The sequence below is a fragment of the Balaenoptera borealis genome, assembly GCF_965194805.1.
Source record: "Balaenoptera borealis genome assembly, chromosome: 4".
In the NCBI taxonomy this organism is placed as follows: Eukaryota; Metazoa; Chordata; class Mammalia; order Artiodactyla; family Balaenopteridae; genus Balaenoptera; species Balaenoptera borealis.
Window position 1 is genome coordinate 79,239,723 of NC_138861.1, and position 21,494 is coordinate 79,261,216.

The 21,494-nt window shown below is 36.7% G+C and overlaps 1 protein-coding gene across 1 annotated transcript in view; it reads left to right on the forward strand.

Annotated features, from left to right (window-relative positions):
- The window catches only part of TXK (TXK tyrosine kinase), a 74,703-nt gene that overhangs the window by 29,302 nt on the left and 23,907 nt on the right, over positions 1 to 21,494 (forward strand). The window contains exons 7-9 of the mRNA XM_082390686.1: positions 7,050 to 7,129; positions 8,065 to 8,192; positions 19,927 to 20,001. Coding sequence (XP_082246812.1) covers positions 7,050 to 7,129; positions 8,065 to 8,192; positions 19,927 to 20,001 — 283 coding nt within the window. The remainder of the gene's footprint in view (positions 1 to 7,049; positions 7,130 to 8,064; positions 8,193 to 19,926; positions 20,002 to 21,494) is intronic.

The window sequence follows — 21,494 nt, forward strand, 5'->3', positions numbered from 1 at the left end:
GGTTTCTGGCTTTCTATAAAACTTTAGTCTGTTTTCATATACAGAATTTTTTAAATGTTAATGTCAAATTTCTCAATATTTTCCTTTATGATCTCTGCTTTTTGTTTTATTTATTGTAAGAGAGTCCTCTCTCTCCCGAAGTAATAAAGGAATTTTATATTTTTCTTTAAATGTTTTAAAGATGTGCTTTTCACATTTAGATCTTTAATCTGTCTGAAGAGTGTGTGTGATATTTTAAATATATACATATTTTTTCTCTATATCTTAAAATATTTTTGTAATTTACATATTTTCTAATTTTTATTTTTAAAAATATGCCTGGTTTAAATCCTATTTGGTTATGAGGCATTTAAAATATATATTGCTGGTTTGGGTTTCCTAATATTTTATTTAGCATTTGTCCTATTAAGTTCAAAGTTAGCCTGGCTTCTAATTTTCTGTTCTCTTTGTCTGGTTTTAGTATAAAAGTTATACTAGCGTCATAAAATGAGTTGGGATGTGGGGTTTTTATCTCTTTTTCCAATCTCTGGAATTGTTATATTAGATAGAAGTTATTTGTTTCCTGAAGGTTAGATATATCTTTTGTAAAATAGTCTGGCAAGCTGCATTTTCAAACAGATAGATGTCTGATTACAATTTAATTTCCTTTTCTGTTTGCATTTTTTTTGGGATTTAATTTATATTTACCTAAGGAATTGCCTATTTTATATTTATTTTCAAATTTATTGCATAAATTACTTATAAAAGTATCTTATAATTTTATTAATTTCATATTTCAGTAGTCAATAAATTTTTATACTTCAAAAATCAAAAGGAAGGACTTTGAATTTTCTTTCATCCTTGTTTCCAACCCATCAATTTCCCTCCCCATAGACGAACTACTATTATTAGTTTGTTTTGTGTCCTTTCACAGATATTTACTACATATACAAGCAAGTACTATATATCAATATTTTCTTGTGTTATTTTTACGCAAACGGTAACATAATTATTATACTTTTCTGTACATTACTTTTTTTTCACTTGATAGTATATTTTAGGAATCTTTCCACATCAGTACGTAAAGTGTCCTCATTCATTTTACACCTGCACAGTACTTCTTAGCATGCATGTGTCACAATTTATTTTTTTTTAATTAATTAATTTATTTATTTATTTTTGGCTGCGTTGGGTCTTCGTTGGGGTGTGCGGGCTTCTCGTTGCGGTGGCTTCTCTTGTTGCGGAGCACGGGCTCTAGGTGTGCGGGCTTCAGCAGTTGTGGCACGTGGGATCAGTAGTTGTGGCACGCGGGCTCTAGAGCCTACGCTCAGCAGTCGTGGCACTCGGGCTTAGTTACTCCACGGCATGTGGGATCTTCCCAGACCAGGGCTCGAACCCGTGTCCCCTTCATTGGCAGGTGGATTCTTAACCACTGCGCCACCAGGGAAGTCCCTGTCACAATTTATTTAACTGATCCTTCATCATAGAAATTTAAGTAGTATATACTTCTTTACTATTAAACAGTCCTGCCGTAGGTAACCAACACATTTGTCTTCTTTCCATTTATGTGAGAATATTTGTAGGATAAATCACCAAAGGTGGAAATTCTGGGTCAAAGAGAATGCACACATCCAATTTTGTGAGATATCACAATGCCCTCTATAAGAGTTGTATCAATTTATATATCTGTCTTACATTTAGACATGTAAGAGAGTGCTTATTTTCCCACAACCTCTTCAGCAAGCGTTTTAATGAAACATTTGGAACTTTGCTCTCTGACATCTCATCTTAGTGTGGATTTAATTTGCTTTTCTCTTATTCTGGGAATGTTAAGCAGTTTTTTCTATATTAAAGTCTATACATTTGTATTCCCTTTTCTGTAGCTGTCCATATCCTTTGCAAAATTTTCTGTGGGTTTTTTTGATGCTTCCCTCACAATTTGTAGGACCTAGGTAACTATATTGAGGAAATTAACTCTTTGTGATATGTGGCAATACTTTCTCCAATTTTTGCTTTGTCTTTTTTTTTTTTTTTGCCATGAATAGTATTTGAATTTTTAAGACAAATTTTTATAAGACTTCAGGGTTGGTGTCAGGTTAGAATTGCCTTGTCCACTCCAAGGTTATAAAAAAAAAATTCCCATGTTTCTTGACTACTTTAGTGGCTTTATTTTTTATGTATACATGTTTGATCCATTTGTAATTTTCCCTGTTATCATGGGGTTTGGATCCAAGTTAATTTTTTTCTTTACCAAGTGTCCTTCTTGTCTGCATTGATTTGAGATGCCACTTTCATCATTAGCACAAAAAACTATGTCTGGACTTACTACATGGTTTCATTGATCAGCCTGTCTATTCATGTTCTGCCATTATAATGTTTTAAACACTGAAGCTTTCTCTGGTGTGGCTAGCCTCCATTCTTCTTTTTTAGAAACATTCTGGAGATACATATTTTGTCCATATGAACTTCAGAATTACTTTGCCTCATTTAAAAAACTTTCCTGTTGGTTGCATTAAATTTACAGATTAATTTAGAGAAAATTGTTCATGCATTACAGATCAGTGGGGTTTAGGGACCATTTATTTCAGGACCCATATATTAATTATTCATATAGAAAAAATTAAAATTAGATCCCTACATCAAGCAAAAATAGATCTTAGATGGATTTAAGACCTAATAAGAAAAAGCAAATACTTTTGTATTTTTCAGGAGCATTTTAAGGTTTTCTTCATTTAGCCCTTGCACATGGATTTTTAAGTTTATTTTAAGGTATTTTATCTTTTTGTTGCTATTATAAATGGGCTTATCTTGTTATTTTTACTTTTGAAAGCTCTTGATTTCTGTGAATTAGTTTGTAACTGATGACTTAGATGAATTAAAAAAGTTTTTGTAGTATTTTTTCAGGTAATTCTCTTGGGTTTCAGGTATGTAATCTTATCAGCAACAAACAGTGATTATTTCAACCCTCTTTTACAATTTTAAATCAGTGTTGCTAATTTCTGCCTCATTTAATTGCACTGGCTAGTATCTCAGAACAGAATTAAATACCAGGGCTGACAATGGGTATTTCTTTTTTCCTGGTTTTAGTTAGAATGATTTCTACGTAAAACATCATGTTGGACTTGGGACTAAAGTAAATAAGGGCTATTGTGTTAAAGAAGTACACATATATTCCCATTTTATAAAAAATAAGAAAATCCTGATAATATAAGTTGAAATTGTCAAATGCTTCTTCAACATCTATGGAGTTGTTCATGAGATTTTTCTCCTTGGATCTATTAAACGATGAATCATATTACTAAAATCCCTAATATTAAATTACTTGTGCATTCTTGTATGTAATCCCTCTTGGTCATGGTGTATTATTCTTTTATTGTGCTACTGGATTCAGTTTGTTAACATTTAGTTAGGATTTTTGCATTGATATAAGTGAAGACTGGTTAGTTGTTTTCCCTTTTGTACACAATCTTTGCTGTGTTGTTGGTATGGATGTTAAACCACTTTGTTTAATTTAGAAGTTTTTCTTCTTTCATATGCTCTGGAATTATTTAATTGATCTGTCTATCATTTCTTTAAGATTTAGTAACATCACAATGTGTAACTATGATGCTTTTTAATGTTGTAGCTCTTTTAAAACCTTATCCGCATTTCAATTCAATTGGTCCAGTAAGATTTCTAGCTTTTCTGGAATCAATTTTGATAAATTTTATGTTTTGCTAGCTAATTACCCATTTTATTCAAGTTTTCAAATGTATTTAATAGAGTCAAGAAGATTCTTTAATTTTTTTCTGGATCCTTGTGACTTATTTTTTAATAGATTCCCCCCATTATTTATTGATTAGGTTAAGTAGTAGTTTATCTATTTTATCGTTTTTCCCTAGACAACCAGACTTTGAATTTAATTACTTGCTGTATTATATTTTTGTTTTTATAATTTATTATTTTCTGCTTTTGTCTTTATTCTTTTTTTTCATAATAATGCAATTGACAAGGAAATTTAGTTATTTCTGAGATATACATTTTAAAGTAATAACTAGAATTATGACTTATAACGTTATACCAGAACATATAAGATTTTTAGAAATTTCATGTAATGTCTGAAACATTTATATTAACATATTTCCATACAAATAACCCAAAGAAAGTTTAGTATTAGTTGTTGTTTTTTGTTGTTTGTTTTTTTGTACTGCAGGTTCTTATCAGTCATCAATTTTATACACATCAGTGTATACATGTGAATCCCAATCGCCCAATTCAGCACACCACCATTCCCACCCCACCGCGGTTTTCCCCCCTTGGTGTCCATACGTTTGTTCTCTACATCTGTGTCTCAACTTCTGCCCTGCAAACCAGTTCATCTGTACCATTTTTCTAGGTTCCACATACATGCGTTAATAAACGATATTTGTTTTTCTCTTTCTGACTTACTTCACTCTGTATGACAGTCTCTAGATCTTTTCTTCTACTTTACTTGGATTTATTTTATAATTCTTAACATAACTTCTTGAGTTGGATCTGTTTATTTTGTAGTCCTTTCAATTATTGATATAAATAATGAGACTGTGAATTTATTTCTGAGTATTGCCTGACCTATATAACAGAGGTCCTGATATGTAGTGTTTCCTTATCAATTTCTAGATTTTTTCATTTTTATTTGAATTTCCTTTCTTAATTGAAATATGGTTGACATACAATATTGTATTAGTTTCAGGTGTACTGCATAGTGATTTAATATTTGCATACATTATTAAATGATCACTGTTAAGTCACCATCTGTCCCTTTACAAAGTTATTACAGTATTATTGACCGTATTTCTTATGTTGTATATTACATCCCTGTGGCTTATTTATTTTATGACTGGAGGTTTGTAATGCAGTCCTCTTCACCTATTTCATGCCCCCTCCAAACCCCCTTCCATCTGGCAACCACCCATTTGTTCTCTGTATCTATGAGTCTGTTTTTCTTTTGTTGGCTTGTTTGCTTTGTTTTTTAGATTCCACATATAGGTGAGATCATATGGTGTTTGTCCTCCTCTGTCTGGCTTATTTCACTTAGCATAACACCCTCTAGGTCCACCCATGTCACAAATCACAAGATTTCATTCTTTTTTTTAATGGCTAAGTAATATTCCATTGTATATATATATATATATATACCACATCTTCTTTATCCATTCATCTGTTGATGGACACTTAGGTTGCTTCCATATCTTGGCTATTGCAAATAGTGCTGCTATGAACATTGGTGTGCATATATCTTTTCAAACTAGTGCTTTCGTTTTCTTTGGGTAAATATCCAGAAGTAGAATTGCTGAATCATATGGTAGTTCTATTTTAAATTTTTTGAGGAATCTTCATACTATTTTCCATAGTGGCTGCACCAATTTATAATTCCACCAATAGTACACAAGTGTTCTCTTTTCTCCACATCCTTGCCAACACTTGTTATTTGTTGTCTTTTTGATGACAGCCATTCTGACAGGTGTGAGGTGATATCTCATTGTGGTTTTGATTTGCATTTTCCTGATGATTAGTGATGTTGAGCATCTTTTCATGGGTCTGTTGTATATCTTCTTTGGAAAAATGTCTATTCAGGTCCTCTGCCCATTTTCAAATAGAATTGTTTGTTTTTTGACGTTGAGTTGTATGAGTTCTTTGTGTATTTTAGACACTAACCCCTCTTCAGATATATCTTTTGTGAACATCTACTCCCATTCAGTAGGCTGCCTTTTCATTTTGTTGATAGTTTCCTTCACTGTGCAGAAGCTTTTTAGTTTAACGTAGTCCTATTTGTTTATTTTTGCTTTTGTTTCCCTTGCCTGAGGAGACAAATCCAAAAAAATGTTGTTAAGACCGATGTCAAAGAGCATACTGCCTGTGTTTTCTTCTAGGACTTTTATGGTTTCAGGTCTTACATTTAAGTCTTTAATCCATTTTGAGTTTATTCTGGTATGTGGTGTGAGAAAGTAGCCTAGTTTGATTCTTTTGCATGTAGCTGTCCAGTTTTCCCATTGCAATTTATTGAAATGGCTGTCTTTTTCCCATTGTATATTCTTGTCTTTTTTGTCACAGATTATTTGACCATATAAGTGTGGGTTTATTTCTGGGCTCTCTATTCTTTTCTATCGGTTAAAAAATTTGACCAGAAAATGAGGCTTGTTTCTTGGTAAGAATCTGGAAGGAGAAGGAGAAGATGTATTATGTTCATCTTGAGGAGTCACATCATGCTGTTTGGATTGTGCAGTTCTCAAGCAACCCACCAGCACTTGATAAGTGTAAACTTTCACGGGTTTGCCAAGATTCTGAGATATTTTCCTCTTCATGAGTGTAAGCACACTTAATAAGGGGAGAACTTTTTTTACGGTATCAAACTAAGCCAAACAGTCCAAACTTTAAGCTTATTTGAAAGCAATTTTCAGCTTTAGTGGAGTTTCCCAAAGAATGTCAGTGGGGATCCAATTGATAATGTACCGTCAAACTTAGTATAATATTCTTCCCTCCTGCCATTTCTCTTTCTGCCTCTCCTGTATCCCTAGAGCAAGCAGAATGGCTGTCCTTGCTCTTCTCTCCAGACTCTCCCAAGTCTATTCTCTTTCCATCCATATCATGAACTCTGGTCTCTCTTCCCATTCCTCATCTTCCCAGATGTATTCCTCCCTGCCTCCTTCACCCCCACTTACCATGTTGTTTCTTTTCCTCTAAAGAACAATCCTGTCAGTCTGTCTTGGAGTTCTTCTTATTCATCAGCTATTTTTATCTATTATCTTGATCAGTAGAACAAAAATAACTAAATGGTGGGGCACAAGGTTGTCAAATGCAGAATTCTTAGAAAAATCAGGAGCAAAGTTTTAAAATACTCACGCATTGCAAATTCTTGTCCCCATTATATTTTATTTTATAGGTATGACATTTAAGTCTATAAAAGGTTTAAGAGATAAGATTGTGTGTACTTGTAAAAACAGTATCATCCTTTTACAGTAAGTCAGTATAGCTTTGGTTTTCATTATTGAGATGTTTGTCTTTCTTCCTAATAAGGAATAAACTTGTACAATGAATGAATTGTTTTGCAGTCTAAAGAAGGTGCATTTGTTGTCAGAGATTCAAGACATTTGGGATCCTACACCATTTCTGTGTTTATAAGAGCTGGGAGGTAAGCAGTTGTGTTTTTGGTCTCTCTGGAAATAGCAATCCCTGGGGCAGTCATTGTTATGGAGACACCATCACATAGAGAATGTGAGAGCCTAACATAGAAAATTGCTGGCCTGGAAGTTGGGACAACTAATTGGTTCAAATTTTATCCCCTAACAAGCTCTGCGTATGACATTGGATAAGTTACTTAAACTCTCTCGTCCCCTTTTCTCAAGCATCAAGTGAGGAGATTTGATTAGTTGTAGCAGACACTGCTGGTGCCATTCTCTCCTCACCTTGGTTTACCCCAGGGTTACCCTGCAGAGAGCTCTCTTGTACTCAGAAAGCTTCCTGTTTCTTTCTGCCCGAGGATGTTCTCTGGCGGTGGGTTCTTGTGGTCCCCAGGGGTGGATTGGAAGTACCTGAGAGTTAGCTTCCTAGGAGTGACCCTCCATCCGTGCGGAGTGGAGGATCAGCCCTTCAGCTCCTTTGCACTTTAGTGGGAAGACTCTGAGGTGTGTTCCACAGTCTCTCATCGCTTCCTAGAGGGATTAAGCCCCAGCTGCCCATAGCAGACCCGCTCATCAATACACCCGATACTGGTTTTCCTCCCTTCTTTGTCTCACATCTCTCACAGTGCATTCGTTCATTCATTGAACTGACACTTGATTCAATAAATGCTCATAAGTGTCCATTACGAGCTGTACGTTTTTGGACACTAGACTTGTCACCTAGACAACTTTCGCTGAAGTTATGTTTGAATCTAAGACCCCAGTACCATAGCTGAGGAATTTTCCTGGGATGGGGAGACACCTGTTTAATTTAATCCTATCTGCTCTTCAGTGTGTTGTGTTACTAGGATACGAGTTTTAGAGGTGGAGTCCTGTTGCTTAATGATTGACTTGGTTCCAAAGTGGTCTTTTGCTTGTTTATGAACTCACATTTTACTGATTGTAGAAGTATGGAGGCTACCATCAAACATTATCAGATTAAAAGGAATGACTCAGGACAGTGGTACGTGGCTGAAAGACGCCTCTTTCAATCAATCCCCGAGTTGATCTGGTATCACCAGCACAATGCAGCTGGTAAGTCAGAAACTTCAGGCTGGGAGAGTTGGGGAGCCAGGCCCCAGAGAGGCAATGCATCTTTGGTCAGACACTTAACAGGAGCAAATATCCCTGTAGAAATGTTTAAGAGTTGAAATACAACCTGTCTTCTGTGCAATTCTCCTCCTCATTGATGCGTTTTTGTTTTTCTAGTCAGGGGGCAAGAGGTAGGTTGATTTTTTTACATTTCTGCCAGGTTAGAAAAATGATAGATGACAAAGAAGCAAAAGGCCATTTAGTCATTATGCATTTGTTCTTGAAATTTACATAGAGCTAAATGTAATAAAATTTCAAATGTCCTAAAGACTCATGCTTCTTTCTCTTTGCCCCTATAAATTTGCTCTTAACTTTAGAAAGTTGTGATAGAAAATTACCCTTAAATATCTCATTCTCTGTTCTTTCTTGTATGGAAAACAGAAAATGTTTTACACAGGACACAGCCTTACACAGTTACAATTTGACTTGAATATACCAGAGGCATATTTAACCCCCTTTCCCAGCTGTAATTTGCAATAATGGCTATTTTTGCAAACCTATCATCTATGGAAAGATATAGAATTCCAGAAATTTCCACCACAATTACAATCACAGCTCCGGTCTTCAGCCCTCATCCAACCTGTACTGGACTACTCTGAGCTCATGGGGGAAATCTCCTTACCTCAGCGTTATAGAAATTGGAACCCACTGTAACTTTCATATTCTTTTGACTTCTTGACATGCAGTACTTTTTTTAGATTTTTCTCATGAAAAGTTGTGATGACCAAACAAATCCCTTTTGGAAAGCGGCCACTTTTCCATTACACTGGTTCTAAATATCAGGAATAAATCCAAGGGAGTTTTTTATTCACTTATGGAGTGAGTCCACCTGGATATTCCTGATGGTCACTGGGCGTTTGGTTAGAGAGGAAGTGACAACATGTCTGAGTGGGGCCAGTGAGGACATATTTGTGGCTAGGTTTCTATAGAAACCCTTAGAATCAGGAGTTTTCTTCTTCACACTCTTCTTTCCCCTTCCTTCAAAGAAAAAATTTAAGAAACGTGGTGGTGGTGGTGTCGTTAAAAAAAAATACCAAGGCGGATCAGGATGTGCTGACCTGAAAAGATGTTAGTGATAAGTTGCTTAGTAAAGAAAAAAAGGTGCAAAACAGTATATTTATAGTCTTACTTTTGAAAAGTAAATATACACATTCACACATACCTGCATACATAGAAAGATCCTGTTAAAGTTTAGGTAATAATTTTTAAACTAATAAGATTATAACAGACTACAAACTGTTAATGTTTACCTCTGGGGAATGAGACTGGGGGTAAGGGAGACTTATTTTCTGCTTTGTAGATTGCCCTAGGGTTTTAAAAAATTACAGTGTATATAAATTATTCTTATAATGTAAAAAATACCACGCAGATAACTTTTAAAATTAAAGCTAGATCAAACAATAAAAAAAAGAAAAACAGGGGTTGAGAACTTCTAACTATGGTGGCTGTTTATTAGGGAGAAAAGAAAGTAGAAAAGAGATAAGACAAAGAGAAAGAAGGATGATAAGAGGAAAGGCATGGGACTCAGAAATAGTTGATATTTACTGAAGACTTACTTTGGACCAGACCCTATTTGATGTATATTTATTTATTGCATCTTCAGAGAAATCCAGTGAGGTAGATGCTGTTGATGTCTCTATCTTACAGAAGAGGAAACTGAGGCATGAGTTGTGCTCAAGGTCACACCGTTAATAAGTATTTGCACTGAGATTTGAATTCACAGAAATCTTTGAAACCATTGGAGCCATAGAACCTACTGGCTCCAGAGTCTGTGTTTAATGACTGTCATCTCCTCCAGAAAGAGGCAACTTAGGTCACTGGAGGATCCAGTTTAGATGAAGCTGTAAATTGAAACCCATGACTATCCCATCTACTTTTTGACTTCTGATCAATTTAGCTCATGACAGTCCATCTCTTTACCAGAAGTAAGGACAATGCAAAGAGAGTGACAGACTTTTTTTTTTTTTTTTCTATCAGAGAGACAAACCATCACTAAACCACTGGTAGTAATTCACAGAATAAAAATATTTGGCAAACAAAAACTTTGAAGTTAGAGGAAGGTGTTAGGGTCTTAAGGAAATTCCTATTATGTTCTTTATTTTGATCATGTGTTATAGAGTCCCAACTTCATGAGGGCTCTAACCCCAACTAGGTCTTCAGAGTCACTGGTAAGCATCCTTTCCTGTTTTCTGTTCAAACTTTTTTTTTTTTTTTTTTCACACACACACACACACACTGTATTTTATTTTTACAAGAGATAAATAGACTGACACCAAGCATTGTACATGGATGACCACAACAAAAGCAACAATGATTGCAATTACCAAACATGAAACACACTCATACTATGTCATAATATTGACATTCAGTCCAGTAATCCTCCACTGTAACAGCTCCTTTACTTTGCAGTGAAAATTGATTTGTATATTCTTTGCCTCTGAGTCCTTGTGGGATTTTTTTTTTTTTAATTCAGACAGAAAGTCACAAAAATTATACTCATCCTCATCAGTTCACTCAGTCCCATGTAATTAATTTTTTTTTCATCTTGATCTTTTGTTAGCACTTTTATGAGTTCATCAGTTTTTCATTAGAGTTCTGAAAATGCTTATTCATTCAGTTCAGCAGTACAGTCAGTTACCAGAAACCTGTACTTGTCAGAGTCTTTTCCATGACTTTCTTGAAGATGAAACCCTTTTATAGGAAGATATTTGCAAAATCATCAGAGTACACCCAGAACTGTCTGTAAATGACAAAAGACTTAAAAATGACCACGGTTAAAGATTTGATGAAAGTTCATAATAATGCAGTTGACAGGAAAATTAGTTATTTCTGAGATATACATTTTAAAGTAATAACTAGGATTATTACTTATAACATTATACCAGAACATACAAGATTTTTAGAAATTTCATGTAATGTCTGAAACATTTATATTAACATATTTCCATACATATTTCCATACAAATACAAATATAAGATTTTTAGAAATTTCATGTAATGTCTGAAACATTTATATTAACATATTTCCATACAAATAGCCCAATGAAAGTTTAGTATTAGTTGTTTTGTTTGTTTTTTTATACTGCAGGTTCTTATTAGGCATCAATTTTATACACATCAGTGTATACATTTCAATCCCAATCGCCCAATTCAGCACACCACCATTCCCACCCCACCGCGGTTTTCCCCCCTTGGTGTCCATATGTTCATTCTCTACATCTGTGTCTCAACTTCTGCTCTGCAAACTGGCTCATCTGTACCATTTTTCTAGGTTCCACATACATGCATTAATATACGATATTTGTTTTTCTCTTTCTGACTTACTTCACTCTGTATGACAGTCTCTAGATCCATCCACGTTTCAACAAATGACTCAATTTCGTTCCTTTTTATGGCTGAGTAATATTCCATTGTATATATGTACCACATCTTCTTTATCCATTCGTCTGTTGATGGGCATTTAGGTTGCTTCCACGACCTGGCTATTGTAAATAGTGCTGCAATGAACATTCGGGTGCATGTGTCTTTTTGAATTACGGTTTTCTCTGGGTATATGCCCAGTAGTGGGATTGCTGGGTCATATGGTAATTCTATTTTTAGTTTTTTAAGGAACCTCCATATTGTTCTCCATAGTGGCTGTATCAATTTACATTCCCACCAACAGTGCAAGAGGGTTCCCTTTTCTCCACACCCTCTCCAGCATTTGTTGTTTGTAGATTTTCTGATGATGCCCATTCTAACAGGAGTGAGGTGATACCTCATTGTAGTTTTGATTTGCATTTCTCTAATAATTAGTGATGTTGAGCATCTTTTCATGTGCTTCGTGGCCGTCTGTATGTCTTCTTTGGAGAAATGTCTATTTAGGTCTTCTGCCCATTTTTGGATTGGGGTGTTTGTTTCTTTAATATTGAGCTGAATGAGCTGTTTATATATTTTGGAGATTAATCCTTTGTCCGTTGATTCATTTGCAAATATTTTCTCCCATTCTGAGGGTTGTCTTTTCGTCTTGTTTATGGTTTCCTTTGCTGTGCAAAAGCTTTGAAGTTTCATTAGGTCCCACTTGTTTATTTTTGTTTTTATTTCCATTACTCTAGGAGGTGGATCAAAAAAGATCTTGCTGTGATTTATGTCAAAGAGTGTTCTTCCTATGTTTTCCTCTAAGAGTTTTATAGTGTCCAGTCTTATATTTAGGTCTCTAATCCATTTTGAGTTTATTTTTGTGTATGGTGTTAGGGAGTATTCTAATTTCATTCTTTTACATGTAGCTGTCCAGTTTTCCCAGCACCACTTATTGAAGAGACTGTCTTTTCTCCATTGTATATCTTTGCCTCCTTTGTCATAGATTAGTTGACCATAGGTGCGTGGGTTAATCTCTGGGCTTTCTATCTTGTTCCATTGATCTATGTTTCTGTTTTTGTGCCAGTACCATATTGTCTTGATTACTGTAGCTTTGTAGTATAGTCTGAAGTCAGGGAGTCTGATTCCTCCAGCTCCACTTTTTTGCCTCAAGACTGCTTTGGCTCTTCGGGGTCTTTTGTGTCTCCATACAAATTTTAAGATGATTTGTTCTAGCTCCGTAAAAAATGCCATTGGTAATTTGATAGGGATTGCATTGAATCTGTAGATTGCTTTGGGTAGTATAGTCATTTTCACAATGTTGATTCTTCCAATCCAAGAACATGGTATATCTCTCCATCTGTTGGTATCATCTTTAATTTCTTTCATCAGTGTCTTATAGTTTTCTGCATGCAGGTCTTTTGTCTCCCTAGGTAGGTTTATTCCTAGGTATTTTATTCTTTTTGTTGCAGTGGTAAATGGGAGTGTTTCCATAATTTCTCTTTCAGATTTTTCATCATTAGTGTATAGGAATGCAAGAGATTTCTGTGCATTAATTTTGTATCCTGCAACTTTACCATATTCATTAATTAGCTCTAGCAGTTTTCTGGTGGCAGTTTTAGGATTCTCTATGTATAGTATCATGTCATCCGCAAACAGTGACAGTTTTACTTCTTCTTTTCCAATTTGTATTCCTTTTATTTCTTTTTCTTCTCTGATTGCCGTGGCTAGGACTTCCAGAACTATGTTGAATAATAGTGGTGAGAGTGGACATCCTTGTCTCGTTCCTGATCTTAGAGGAAATGCTTTCAGTTTTTCACCATTGAGAATGATGTTTGCTGTGGGTTTGTCATATATGGCCTTTATTATGTTGAGGTAGGTTCCCTCTATGCCCACTTTCTGGAGAGTTTTTATCAGAAATGGGTGTTGAATTTTGTCAAAAGCTTTTTCTGCATCTATTGAGATGATCATATGGTTTTTATTCTTCAATTTGTTAATATGGTGTATCACATTGATTGATTTGCGTATATTGAAGAATCCTTGCATCACTGGGATAAATCCCACTTAATCGTGGTGTATGATCCTTTTAATGTGTTGTTGGATTCTGTTTGCTAGTATTTTGTTGAGGATTTTTGCATCTATATTCATCAGTGATATTGGTCTGTAATTTTCTTTTTTTGTAGTGTCTTTGTCTTGTTTTGGTATCAGGGTGATGGTGGCCTCATAGAACGAGTTTGGGAGTGTTCCTTCCTCTGCAAATTTTTGGAAGAGTTTGAGAAGGATGGGTGTTAACTCTTCTCTAAATGTTTGATAGAATTCACCTGTGAAGCCATCTGGTCCTGGACTTTTGTTTGTTGGAAGATTTTTAATCACAGTTTCAATTTCATTACTTGTGATTGGTCTGTTCATACTTTCTGTTTCTTCCTGGTTCAGTCTTGGAAGGTTATACCTTTCTAAGAATTTGTCCATTTCTTCCAGGTTGTCCATTTTATTGGCATAAAGTTGCTTGTAGTAGTCTCTTAGGATGCTTTGTATTTCTGCGGTGTCTGTTTTAACTTCTCCTTTTTCATTTCTGATTTTATTGATTTGAGTCCTCTCCCTCTTTTTCTTTCTATTTTGTTTTTTTTTTAATGCTATTCTTGTCTGCTTACATTCTTTTTATGTATGTATGTATGTATGTATGGCTTTGTTGGGTCTTCGTTTCTGTGCGAGGGCTTTCTCTAGTTGTGGCAAGTGGGGGCCACTCTTCATCGCGGTGCATGGGCCTCTCACTATCGCGGCCTCTCGTTGCCGAGCACAGGCTCCAGACGCGCAGGCTCAGTTATTGTGGCTCACGGGCCGAGTTGCTCCGCGGCATGTGGGATCTCCCCAGACCAGGGCTCGAACCCGCGTCCCCTGCATCGGCAGGCAGACTCCCAACCACTGCGCCACCAGGGAAGCCCCCTCTTTTTCTTGATGAGTCTGGCTAATGGCTTATCAATTTTGTTTATCTTCTCAAAGAACCAACTTTTAGTTTTATTGATCTTTGCTATTGTTTTCTTTGTTTCTATTTCATTTATTTCTGCTCTGATCTTTATGATATCTTTCCTTCTGCTAACTTTGGGTTTTGTTTGTTCTTCTTTCTCTAGTTTCTTTAGGTGTTAGGTTAGATTGTTTACTTGAGATTTTTCTTGTTTCTTGAGGTAGGCTTGTATAGCTATAAACTTCCCTCTTAGAACTGCTTTTGCTGCATCCCATAGGTTTTGGGTCGTCGTGTTTTCATTGTCATTTGTCTCTAGGTATTTTTTTATTTCCTCTTTGATTTCTTCAGTGATCTCTTGGTTATTCAATAACGTATTGTTTAGCCTCCACGTGTTTGTCTTTTTTACGTTTTTTTCCCTGTAATTCATTTCTAATCTCATAGCGTTGTGGTCAGAAAAGATGCTTGATATGATTTCAATTTTCTTAAATATACTGAGGCTTGACGTGTGACCCAAGATGTGATCTATCCTGGAGAATGTTCCGTGTGCACTTGAGAAGAACGTGTAATCTGCTGTTTTTGGATGGAATGTCCTATATATATCAATTAAATCTATCTGGTCTATTGTGTCATTTAAAGCTTCTGTTTCCTTATTTATTTTCATTTTGGATGATCTGTCCATTGGTGTAAGTGAGGTGTTAAAGTCCCCCACTATTATTGTGTTACTGTCGATTTCCTCTTTTATAGCTGTTAGCAGTTGCCTTATGTATTGAGGTGCTCCTATGTTGGGTGCATATATATTTATAATTGTTATATCTTCTTCTTGGATTGATCCCTGGATCATTATGTAGTGTCCTTCCTTGTCTCTTGGAACATTCTTTATTTTAAAGTCTATTTTATCTGATATGAGTATAGCTACTCCAGCTTTCTTTTGATTTCCATTTGCATGGAATATCTTTTTCCATCCCCTCACTTTCAGTCTGTATGTGTCCCTAGGTCTAAAGTGGGTCTCTTGTAGACAGCATATATATGGGTCTTGTTTTTGTATCCATTCAGCCAGTCTATGTCTTTTGGTTGGGGCATTTAATCCATTCACGTTTAAGGTAATTATCAATATGTATGTTCCTATGACCATTTTCTTAATTGTTTTGGGTTTGTTTTTGTAGGTCCTTTCCTTCTCTTGTGTTTCCCACTTAGAGAAGTTCCTTTAGCATTTGTTGTAGAGCTGGTTTGGTGGTGCTGAATTCTCTTAGCTTTTGCTTGTCTGTAAAGCTTTTGATTTCTCCATCAAATCTAAATGAGATCCTTGCCGGGTAGAGTAATCTTGGTTGTAGGTTCTTCCCTTTCATCACTTTAAGTATATCATGCCACTCCCTTCTGGCTTGTAAAGTTTCTGCTGAGAAATCAGCTGTTAACCTTATGGGAGTTCCCTTGTATGTTATTTGTCGTTTTTCCCTTGCTGCTTTCAATAATTTTTCTTTGTCTTTAATTTTTGCCACTTTGATTACTATGTGTCTCGGCGTGTTTCTCCTTGGATTTATTCTGTATGGGACTCTGCGCTTCCTGGACTTGGGTGGCTATTTCCTTTCCCATGTTAGGGAAGTTTTCGACTATAATCTCTTCAAATATTTTCTCTGGTCCTTTCTCTCTCTCTTCTCCTTCTGGGACCCCTATAATGCGAATGTTGTTGCGTTTAATGTTGTCCCAGAGGTCTCTTAGGCTGTCTTCATTTCTTTTCATTCTTTTTTCTTTAGTCTGTTCCGCAGCAGTGAATTCCACCATTCTGTCTTCCAGGTCACTTATCCGTTCTTCTGCATCAGTTATTCTGCTATTGATTCCTTCTAGTGTAGTTTTCATTTCAGTTATTGTATTGGTCATCTCTGTTTGTTTGTTCTTTAATTCTTCTAGGTCTTTGTTAATCATTTCTTGCATCTTCTCAATCTTTGCCTCCATTCTTATTCCGAGGTCCTGGATCATCTTCACTATCATTATTCTGAATTCTTTTTCTGGAAGGTTGCCTATCTCCACTTCATTTAGTTGTTTTTCTGGGGTTTTTTCTTGTTTCCTCATCTGGTACATAGCCCTCTGCCTTTTCATCTTCTCTGTCTTTCTGTAACTGTGGTTTTTGGTCCACAGGCTGCAGGATTGTAGTTTTTCTTGCTTCTGTTGTCTGCCCTCTGGTGGTTGAGGCTATCTAAGAGGCTTGATGGGAGGCTCTGGTGGTGGGTAGAGCTGACTGTTGCTGTGGCAGTCAGAGCTCAGTAAAACCTTAATCCACTTGACTGTTGATGGGTGGGGCCGGGTTCCCTCCCTGTTGCTGTGGCGGTCAGAGCTCAGTAAAACCTTAATCCACTTGACTGTTGATGGGTGGGGCTGGGTTCCCTCCCTGCTGGTTGTTTTGCCTGAGGCAACCCAACACTGGAGCCTACCCGTGCTCTTTGGTGGTGTTAATGGCAGACTCTGGGAGGGCTCACGCCAAGGAGAACTTCACAGAACCTCTGCTGCCAGTGTCCTTATCCCCACGGTGAAACAGAGCCACCACCCGCCTCTGCAGGAGACCCCCCAACGCCAGCAGGTAGGTCTGGTTCAGTCTCCCCCAGGGTCACTGCTCCTTCCCCTGGGTCCCGATGCACACATTACTTTGTGTGTGCCCTCCAAGAGTGGGGTCTCTGTTTCCCCCAGTCCTGTCAAAGTCCTGCAATCAATTCCCACTAGGCTTCAAAGTCTGATTCTCTAGGAATTCCTCCTCCCGTTGCCAGACCCCCAGGTTGGGAAGCCTGACGTGGGGCTCAGAACCTTCACTCCAGTGGGTGGACTTCTGTGGTATAAGTGTTCGCCAGTCTGTGAGTCACCCACCCAGCAGTTATGGGATTTGATTTTACTCTGATTGCGCCCCTCCTACCGTCTCACTGTGGCTTCTCCTCTGTCCTTGGACGTGGGGTATCCTCCTTGGTGAAGTCCAGGGTCTTCCTGTCAATGATTGTCCAGCAGCCAGTTGTGACTCTGGTGCTCTCGCAAGAGGGAGTGAGAGCACGTCCTTCTACTCTGCCATCTTGGTTAATCTCTCTGTTCAAACTTTTACCATTCTCCTCAAGACCCCCTTTCTAGTATTATCCACTGCCCATCAGTAAATTGCCTAACCATCTACTTCATTAAGAAAATTGAAGTCTAAGGGGTACAAACTATTATGTATAAAATAAGTTACAAGGATATATTGTACAACACAGAGAATATAGCCAATATTTTATAATAACTATGAATGGAGTACAACCTTTAAAAATTGTGAAACACTACATTGTATACCTGTAACTTACATAATATTGTACATCAACTATACTTCAACTGCATGATTCTTCTGCCTGGTAGACACAGATACCTGCAATCCCAGACGCCCTGGACTTCAATGAGGAAATGGAGCTCTTCATCTTATACTACTACTTTCCTTCCAAATTTACTCTTCCTGGTGTATCATCATCAGATAATCGTATCATCATCTTGCCAATTACAGGGGCTGGAAACATGGAAGTCAGAATAGATACTTCCATTCTCCTTGCACTTCTGATTAATTATCAAGTGCAATTAATTTCATATCCTATATATGTCTCATGTAGGTCCATGCCTCTCCCTGTCTACTAGTACTGCCCTAATTATTGTTCACTTAGATAATTACAGTGGCCTCTTCACTGGTCTTGTTGCCTTCAAGGTTGACTTCCCCTCATCCATCCTCCATACTGATGCCAGAATGATGTACCAAAATGTAAATCTGACTACACCACTCCCTTATTTAGGATCTTTCAATGGCTCCCTCCCACCTGCAGGAAGATGTAATGCTCCTTTGCACAGCATACAAGGCCTTGACCACAACCAGAATATAACCTACCTCTCATGTGTAATTTCTTGCCCCTTCTACCTCTCACTCTATGCTCAAGTAGCTCTTCCTGCATCATACCTCTAAGTATCAATATCATCTCATGCTGCTACCTCTGCCTACAATGTGGACTCCTTTTGTCAGATCCATCTCAGGTATCATCTCCTGACAGAAGACTTCTTTGAATCCAACAATGTGCGAGGTTCTCTTCCTCTGTGTCCCAGAGCACCTTGCGTATCTTCATCACAGAACTTACTCCTTTTACATTGGAATTGCCTTTCTCTGCCTGTCTTCCCTCACTGAGATGGAGCCCCTGTGTGCAGAGTCCTCATTTTCCTCATCTTTGGTCCTCTGGAATCTTTGGGATCTACTTAGAGAAGTGTCTTGCACACAGTGGACACTTAATAATGCTTCTTTCTGTTCTTAAGTTGGCCAAGTTTGTTCCTGTCTTCCAGCCTTTGCACATGCTGTTCCATCTGCCTGGAATGCTGTTCCTCCTGATCCTTGTAAGATGGCTACTCATCAACCAATGTCAGCATAGCTGTCGTCTTGTCAGAAAGGCCTTCTGTGGGCACTCATTCTAAAGAAGCTCTACTTCATCTACTCTACTTCACTCATCATCTGCTTTTTCTTGTGTGTGCATGTACTTGTTTATTTTCTCTCTTCCCACTGGCATGTAAGCTTCATGAGAGTAGGGACCATCACTGTCTTACTCACTGCTGTCTCCCACCATCTAGATAATTCTTGGCACAAAGCAGTCTTTCAAGAAATGTTAGTTGAAGAAATAAATAATAAATGTTTGTTGAACAAAAACTGAAATTGACTATATAGAATACTACATGTGGACCCAATCAAAAGAAGTCTCATTACTCTACCATGCTATTAAAAAATAATAATAAACTACTCTCAAGAGGAGGATGGGGAAATGGGTACACTTAAACACTGTTGGTGGTTGAATGAATTAGTACAAACTTTCTAGGCACTCTTTGATCAGGAAGTCACATTTTAAGGAATTTATGCCTGAGGCAATAATTTGAGAGGTGCATACAAATATATGTTCAAAAATATATAGCATATTTTACAATAGTGAAATCTTGGAAATAATTTTAAGGTCTATTTATAGTCATTGACATATGTCAGTTACATTTTGAGTGTAAAAATCTTGGAGCAAAACATTTACATTTCTATGAAACATATCAGATGTTTCAAACACGCATAAGGAAATTTTTGTGAAGATGTTCACCAAAGTGATAACAGTGTATCTCTGGATACTAAGATTTTGTAAGGGACCTTTATTTCATCTTTGTATTTTCTTGGATTCTTTAGTTTCTGTTCAATGAGCATATATTATTTTGTGAAAAGTGTTTTTCTAATGGGAAAAATAAGCAAACAGACTAACTGTAGAATGCTTTTTTGTCTGATCTATTTAAGGAATAGCACTATATTCTAGTATATTTCGCTTTTTCTTTTGTACTAATAACTAGGATTGAAATGCTGACTTTTTTTCTCCCCAGGGCTCATGTCCCGTCTCCGCCACCCAGTTGGGCTGATGGGCAGTTGTTTGCCGGCCACAGCTGGTTTTAGCTATGGTAAAGTATGCACATGTGCTCAAGTAAAAATCAAATCCAGTGAAGAACCTACCCCAAGTTCCCTTTATGTTCTTTAAATTCTCAGCTCTTTTGAGGTAGAGTCTGTCTAGATACATTTCTTCTAAAAGTTTAAATCTCCCTTCTGAGACGTTTAAATATAAAACAGCTCCTAAGAGCATTTAAACTTTGGGGGAAAATGTTTCACTTTTACTTCAAATTTCATTATACATTATTTGGAACCCTTTTGATAAATTCCAGTTCTTTTTATTTGAACGTTTGGGTTGTTGCTCTCTGGTTATGTGGGTGGCTGGGAAATGACTTCTCCCCAAGAGAACCTGCTAAAATGAGTTGCTAAAAGTGTCCTTGTCACCTTTTTCGAATAGAACTTGGACCAAGTTTGATTTGAACTATTTTCTAGTGAATGTGATAGTTGCAAATCTGTGAGAATAAATAAGAGCCAAAGAATCCTGCTTTCTAATTTGGTGATACTTTATTTCCTTAAATTTATCTCATTAGGGGGACTCAGAATATACTGAAGAAAAAAAAAAAGATAACACAATTATTGTTAACAGATAAGCAGGACTCAGGGTCTCTGCGAATTGGGATGGAAAGGTGATTTCAGGGTGTTATGGGTGCCTAGATTATTCCTCTGCCCCATAAATACTATATGTTTAAAAAATTCTATCATTAGCCATTTATCTAAGTTAAACATGGTCCTTTTTAATTAAAAAACTTTTCAATTTTTCACTATCCAGAAGAGTGCACAGTTCATAAGTCTGGTTTTGACTACTTTATATAAATGAAATTGGACACCGGGCATCCATGTCTGGCTTCTTTCTTCCATCCTTCCACATGTGAATTCACCCACGATGTTGGGTGTGGTTGGTCCACCTGCCTTGCGGTGAACTGCTACGTTGCATGACTATACCGCAATGGATTTGCCCATCCTTCTTCAGATAGCCTTTTGGGTTGTAACCAATTTTTGGCTCTTCTAAATAATATTATTATGAACATTCTTGTATGCCTTTTGATAACGTTTAATACACACATATGCCCCGACAATGATGGATATATACTTAGAAGTAGAATTGCTGGGTCGTAGAGTATGAACCTACTCAGATTTAGTCAGTTTTCTAAAGAGTTTATACCAGATTATACTTTAATCAAGAGTGTATGGACGTTTCAGCTGTTCCACATCTTTGCCCTTGCCAATATTTGGTATTCTTATGGTTTTTGTTTGGTTTGGTTTGGTTTTTGTTTTCATTTTAGCCAATCTGGTGCATATGTAGTGGTATCTCATTTTGGTTTAAATATGCATTTCCCTGATGACTAATTACGTTGATCAACTTCTCATAGGTTCAATGACCATTTGGATATTCTCTTTTGTGAGAGAATACACTATTCAAGTTTTTTTTTTTTTTTTAACCCTTAAAGAATAGGATTATCTTCCTTTTCCTAATCGATTTATTCTTATTTTGAATAGGAATTCTTTG